Raw genomic sequence first — 7,159 nt, 5'->3', positions numbered from 1 at the left:
TACACACGCACACACAGAAAGAGAGCAAATTATAACCTACAACTAACGTCGATTTGTCCCATCAAGAAAGATGTATAGCTCCATCATGCGCTACAAGTTCAGCTACATTTGTAGATCTCCGAAATAATTAAAAAACGATCTACTGCTGTCGTGTACCACCCCAACTGACCTCCCAGCTGCAGGTCATCCAGCTCTTTAAAGCAATTTGCCGTGCAACCTATAATGAGCCCCATGTTTCATCAGGGGAGTGCAAACTACTTTCTAGACACAAATGATCGTCTGCTCGAAAGTTTTACAAAGGGGGATGTTTATTGGTATAGTCATGTTCTTGTCTAGTCTTGTCTGTACTTGAGTGAACCCTGAGAAACCTGTTAGCAAATTTGACCTTGCTTTGCAGCTCGGTCTGAAGCCATGACGTCCGTTTCACTAAATACTGAGGCACGATTTTTCTTTGTAACTCAGTAGGCCAACATCTGGGTTTTAAACCTTCGTTTACAAAAAAAAATTGCTGCCAGTTCTGAAACGAATGCGTATGCATAAGACTTAACTGCATGTCCGTTAAATTTAACTGCTGGTTAGCACGAGGAAGTTTAAAACGGGAAGTTCGGAAAGGGGCGTCATCTTTCCCATTATTCTTTATGATTGACAGATCTAGGTCGACTCACGGTCGCTGTCCGCACTTCACAAGTGCTGAAGTTTACTACGACTTCGCTGAACACTGCAGCGGATTCGAATACGAAAATACTCCGCTGGCACGTTAGGCCTGTTTTATTCATATGTGTAGGCCTAATAAGTGCAACTCACTACACTGTCATTTAACCAGTTGACTCATGTTTAAATCAAGGTTTAAATTGGCATAAACTGCCATTTATGAAGACTGACGCTGCAAAAGCAAGTCGAAAAACAGGTTAATATCTGTGATGGGCAGGCAATAATAAGCTTAGATCCAACCCTAACGGACAGCTGCAATAGGAAGAGATTAACGACAGTCCAAAGCATTTTATGTTGATTGACATGTACTGTGAGTAGGCTACACCAAAAAGTAAACTAACTCCGAATCATCACCAGCCATTAGGCTATATTTTACAAACTGATAAGACATGTATTAGGCCATTCCCAGACATGCGGAGACGATTATCAGTGTATTCATGTGTGAAAGGGAAAACGGTGGGAGGGGAGGAGAGGTGAACGGCAGACCCCTCTGCGGGGCTGGGTCTAGTGCGCGTCCTTCTCCCCTCGTAGTCCCTGGAGGCTCAGGTATAAATACGCTCAAGATTCGGGCAGTAGACCAGACACCGACACAGCCCAGCATAATTCATCATCACCACTCCCCGGCCGGGTCACATCGCATCCAACAGTAAGTATAGCCTTCCTTTAAATTCTCTGGATTTTGTCCATCTTCTCTTTAAATTGATGAGGTTTAATAAGGGTGTTAAGACTGTAACGAGTCTAAATAGGCTATTACAGAGAAGAAGGTGTTAAATTTTCTCTCAAAAAGATTAAGAAACACTGAAGACGTGGTAATTTTCGACCTCTTTCGGGAGTTTTGGTAAAATGTTAAATGTTGAACTTTAATTTAAAATGTTTAAACCTTTGTTTGCCATGCAATTAAACATTTTCTAAGAATATGTTTTAAAATGTGAAAATAGTCATCTGGGCTGCTAAATCATGTCTTATTTTGGAATCCTGCAGCCATACAAAATAAGCGTTGCAAATGCAATATGAGAGAGTTTTCTAAGACATGTCCAACAATAGTGCAGGCTATGTCAATATGAAAGCCCTTCTGTAATAGCAGCACGCTTCCCTCTCAGATGGCAGGTACTTTGAGATCATGGACAGCTCTTGTGGCGGTGGTACTGTGCGTCCTAGTTTGCCTCAGCACCTTCGCGGACGCCTACCCGCCCAAACCGGAGCCTCCGTCCGGAGACGTGGGTCCAGAAGAGATGGCGAAATACCACACCGCCCTCCGCCACTACATCAACCTCATCACCAGGCAGAGGTGAGTGCCACAACCTTGGAGAGGAGACGGGATTACATGCCGGAATTGCTTCCTTTCTTTCTCCTTCTTTCTTTATTTCTTTCTGTCTGTCTCTGTCGTTCTTTCTTTCTACTTAGAGCATAGCACAGCACAACTTTTAGCACAGCTTTTTATTCTAATTTAGGGCAGGCGATTAGGAAGGAAACACTGTCAAATTATTTTAGTACACTCTTTAAAAAGGGGTCTTGGGTGCTATATACTGTAGATCAATGCAGGCGTCAAAGAACCCGTACAGCCCTTACTCTTTTCCAAATGGTTTAAAGAACCATGTAGGGATGTCATATATGAAGCATGGGGGTTGATTCTATATAGCACCTGTTCTCTAAGAGTGCATGTATAGGCTGTATGATGGGGTTGCCTGGCCATGATACTGTGACTTTGGATGACACAGTTAAAGGCCCTGAGGGCCGTTGGCTGCTCACATGTTCCACATGTTCCACCGTGTGCTGCGGGTGGACCTGGCAGTCAGGATAATAATGATGAGAATAGAAAGATGCTTGATGTTCTAATGCTAGCGGGATTGAGTTTAGAGGCTCGCCGCTGCAGCAGTCCACTGCAGACTGGACCTGATAAAACGGTAGGCCTAATGACCATGCAGAGATCCCTGACCAGCGCAGCGCTGTAATGAAGATGAATCTATTCAGACAACTTTGGATCTCTCTCTCTCCCTCCCTCTCTCTCTCTCTCTCTCTCTCCCCCCTTCTCTCTCTATCTCTCTCTCCCTCCCTCTCTCTATCTCTCAGTTCAGTCCCAGGTCTTTACAGTGTTGAATTTGTCGCAGAGGAAATGGTCTTTACAGTGTAGCAAAACTCAATTAGAGCATGTGTCCACCCCGTGTCCACCCCGTGTCCACCCCGTGGCCCTTATGATCTGGACGCAGGGCATGGTGCATTATGACTGAGTTACAGGGTCATCAGATTAGGGGCTCAGTAGCCCACAGCCGAGCCCTGTGTAGTCCAGAGCCAGTAGCCCACAGCAGAGACCTGTGTAGTCCAGAGCACAGCAGAGACCAGTGTAGTCCAGAGCACAGCAGAGACCAGTGTAGTCCAGAGCCAGTAGCCCACAGCAGAGACCAGTGCAGTCCAGAGCCAGTAGCTCACAGCAGAGACCAGTGCAGTCCAGAGCCAGTAGCCCACAGCATACATACGCGCGCACGTGTGTGTGTGTGTGTGTGTGTGTGTGTTTGTGTGTGAGAGAGCCAGATAGAGAGGGGGGTGGCCGACTGGCCGTGTGTGCATGGGATGCACTTAATGCACCATTATTATGCGCTGTGCAAAAGCACAGTCCCTCATTAAGTGGGTGCACCCTGCCAGTCTCCCCAGCCAGCTCAGTGCCACCTGGCCCAGCCGCAGGAGGGTGTGTGTGTGTGTGTGTGTGTGTGTGTGGCCCAACCGCAGGAGTGCCAGAGCAGCCTGCGCGCCACCGGACTGAATTCCGTACGGCAGCGGCCAACATCAGTCTGCTGCACTGGCCAGATGCCAACATGAGCATCAGCCATCTTGTGTAGGGTTCACTCAGCCATCTCTGAGCAGTGAAACAGCAACACATCACATCTTGTGTAGGGTTTACACAGCCATCTCTGTGCAGTAGGACACAGCAATCTCTGGACACATCTTGTGTAGGGTTTACACAGCCATCTCTGTGCAGTAGGACACAGCAATCTCTGGACACATCTTGTGTAGGGTTTACACAGCCATCTCTGGACAGTGAGACAGCAACACATCACATCTTGTGTAGGGTTTACACAGCCATCTCTGTGCAGTAGAACACAGCAATCTCTGGACACATCTTGTGTAGGGTTTACACAGCCATCTCTGAACAGTGAGACAGCAACACATCACATCTTGTGTAGGGTTTACACAGCCATCTCTGGACAGCCAGCAACACAGCAACACAATCACATTATGTGGCTGATATTCTTTTGTTCTTAATGACATATGTCTGGATGGGAATACACAACTAATGAGATTAAAACAAGCTTGATTTCCTGAGATGTGGAGGTTAATGTCTGCGCTGTGCATCAGATCAAGGACTAGTAATAGGAGATAGACTATTCACACACAGAACCAGACAGAACCAGACAGAACCAGACAGAGCGATCCAGACTCCAGAACGCAGATGGGATGTTTCCTCACTGAGACTGGCTGTAGAAGGTGAACTGTCTGTAGAAGGTTAACTGTCTGTAAAGAGCCTGAGCACTGAGAGGTAATAATAGTACTTTTCTAATGACCAGATTTGACAGGTAGGAGTTTGCAGTAGGAGTGGTGATAGTAGAATTTGCGTGCGTGCCTGTGTGTACAAGAGTGAAGGTTGAATGTATGTGTAAATCACAGAACTGTGCCTTGGTGTGTGTGTGTGTGTGTGTGTGTGTGTGTGTGTGTGTGTGTGTGTGTGTGTGTGTGTGTGTGTGTGTGTGTGTGTGTGTGTGTGTGTGTTGTAGGTATGGAAAGAGAGCTGCACCAGAGGCTGCAGTAGCAGAGCTGCTGTTTGGAGACGATTCTGAACAGGATGTCAGACCACGGTGAGACACACACACACACACACACACACACACACACTGTGTACCACAGTCATGGTTCACAAACACACATCATGCATGCATAATTTAAAGATACACACACACACACACACCACCACCACCACCATACACACTGCTCTCTCTCTCTCTCTCTCTCTCTCTCTCTCTCTCTCGATTGCTTTCATACACACACACACACGCACACACACACACACACACACACACACACACACACAGACACAACTAATGAAGTCCCACTAAAAGCGAATAGCTACTTCTAAGAGCCAGATGATTGATCTGAGAGTGTGGACACCTGGTCTTGCACTGGTGCCATTACACTCCATTAGTCGGAGCCCACAGCCCAGCTGCACTCTACTCAGCCCTGGCCATGCATACACACACACACACACACACACACACACACACACACACACACCATCACACTCAGACATGGACTCACACAGCCCTGGCCATGCATACACATGTGGCATTAGTCCAGCCAGAGGTACCTGCAGCTCACCGTCACACTCAGAGATGGACTCACATAGGCCTGGGGGTCTGGTAGGACTCACGTCACACACACATGCTGAAGAAACAGACACTTGTCCTATTGTTAACTATGTGTGTGTGTGTGTGTGTGTGTGTGTGTGTGTGTGTGTGTGTGTGTGTGAGTGAGTGACCGTGTCATATGGAAAGTTAGGAAAGGATGGATGAAGGAATGGATATATATAGAGAGAGAGGTAAAGAGAGAGAGAGAGAGAGAGAGAGAGAGGGTGGTAAAGAGAGAGAGAGGGGGAGAGAGAGGGAGAGAGAGGTAAAGAGATCATGATGTAAAGTAAGTCATGTGTGTGTGCCTGATCTGCCAGATAGTAACCATGTGTGTGGTTTAGCCATCACAGAGTCCTGTTCTCTGGTCAAAGATGGTGAAATCAGCTGATTTGGTTACATTTGCCAGGACTGGTGTTCTATTCCCTAAACCGAACGTCACAGCTCATCAACTCAGGAGCCTGCAGTAGAGAAGGCGGTTGCACTGGGCTTACACTGGTCTTACACTGAGCTCCAGATCATCCTAAACCTCACGATCAGATAGGATCTTCTGATGCTCTAATCTAGATCATCCTAAACCTCATGATGAGATATGATCTTCTGATGTTCAGATCGTCCTAAACCTCATGATGATCTTCTGGTGTTCTGATGTTCTGAGCATGTTTTCAGTTCTTGCTTCTCTTCTCTCTTGCAGCGCTGACGACAGCCTGGTGTGGTGATCTGCCCCCCCGACTGACCCCTGCTGTCTGTCCGAAGACCCTCCCCTCTCCTCACCTCGTGTGATGAGCCTCCCCCATTAGCACCTCTAAGAAGAATGAGTTTATTAAGCAGATGAAAAACACACCACGAACCAGCGCCCAACAAACATTCAACAAACTTTGGGTTCCTCCAGCAATGCACAATGCATACAGATTCTCTCTCTCTCTTTCTCTCTTAATGCTTGCATTCCTTTTTGTGTATTTTCTGAAGATAATTGTAAATAATTAATAAGGAGATAAATCTGGAATAATAAACCTTATTATTGAATGCCACACATGGTGTTTTGGTTCAGGCTGTTTGTGTGCGGTTGGTTGCTGACACTATACTAGGTGTTTAGCATTTCGAACTGAGTAGGAGTCAGCTGAGTTCCACTGGGTGAGATGGAGTTACAGTAATGACTCAAAGCCTCTCTTCTGCTAGAAACATCACCCTGCACAGAGGGGTTACTTGCCGTTTCAACCACAAGATGGAGGCATTGCACCCTGCAATGCATCTGCATCTACCGGCGAAGCGCACAATTCCTGAAATAGATTAATTAATTTTCCTGTGGAATTCAACAATCCCCCTTTGCTTTGATCATTCCTCATCACATACATGAAGGAACACAATATGTCTATGTAGCAGCAATGGTGAGGTAAAATTAAACCAACTCGATCATGTACCCTATTTCATTGAAACCTTGCCAAGGCTGCCAAGATGTTTAAATCTTTTAACTGACTTATTACACATTTATTATAAGTCAAAGGCATCTCGTGTAGTCGTGTATTATTAAAGTAAATAATTTGTTTAGTCATGAAATCCATCTTCGCAATCTCTAGCGCCACAGCAATCCCTTAAAGCGACGGAACGCGTTTCGGCAGCCGGTTCCTACAGGGAGCGGGAACAATACCGGTAGGGTCCGCACCGGAGACTAGAGCGCCTTTTCCCTTCACATGAGCAAAAGATCCGTTCCAACGTTTTGACATTTCGTCAACGGCGGCTACTTCACTTTTAACACAGCGAACCACGGAACCTTGCAGCAATACCGGTGAGTTCCTTTGAAATCCAAACACTAAGCTGTACCTGATGCACCTTTTGATGCCACGGTGGTAAGGATAATTGACCATCGGTTTTACGCAGAGCAACGCTTTTTTTTTATCAGCGGTAGTTTGCGTTAGTCACCGTGGAGACCAGCTGCTTCGTCAGGTCTGTCAATTAAACTGATTGTGGGTCCGCATAACTGCGTAGCCTACAGAATATTACGGGCACAGCATGGAATCGCCACTGATTTGTCTCAGGTAGCCACGAGTGTTTCAGTC

General features: G+C 46.4%; 1 protein-coding gene across 1 annotated transcript; it reads left to right on the top strand.

Moving 5' to 3' along the window:
* Window positions 1–1,309: 1,309 nt before the first annotated feature.
* pyyb (peptide YYb) lies at window positions 1,310–6,090 on the top strand. Its single transcript, XM_062531201.1, has 4 exons — window positions 1,310–1,357; window positions 1,812–1,999; window positions 4,479–4,559; window positions 5,797–6,090. Exons 2-4 carry the CDS (start codon window positions 1,812–1,814, stop codon window positions 5,819–5,821), a joined length of 294 nt encoding a protein of 97 aa, XP_062387185.1. The 5' UTR covers window positions 1,310–1,357; the 3' UTR covers window positions 5,822–6,090.
* Window positions 6,091–7,159: the final 1,069 nt, after the last annotated feature.

Source organism: Sardina pilchardus, chromosome 3 (genome assembly GCF_963854185.1).
Source record: "Sardina pilchardus chromosome 3, fSarPil1.1, whole genome shotgun sequence".
Classification (NCBI taxonomy): Eukaryota; Metazoa; Chordata; class Actinopteri; order Clupeiformes; family Clupeidae; genus Sardina; species Sardina pilchardus.
Note: the sequence above shows the minus strand (reverse complement) of the source record. Positions and strands in the feature narration are given on the sequence as shown.

Bases quoted from the DNA above. Each gene is read 5' to 3' on its own strand.
- pyyb (XM_062531201.1), top strand. From the start codon at position 1,812: ATGGCAGGTACTTTGAGATCATGGACAGCTCTTGTGGCGGTGGTACTG. The intron at 2,000-4,478 runs GTGAGTGCCACA...TGTGTGTTGTAG, and splicing joins AACCTCATCACCAGGCAGAG to GTATGGAAAGAGAGCTGCAC. The intron at 4,560-5,796 runs GTGAGACACACA...TCTCTCTTGCAG, and splicing joins GAACAGGATGTCAGACCACG to CGCTGACGACAGCCTGGTGT.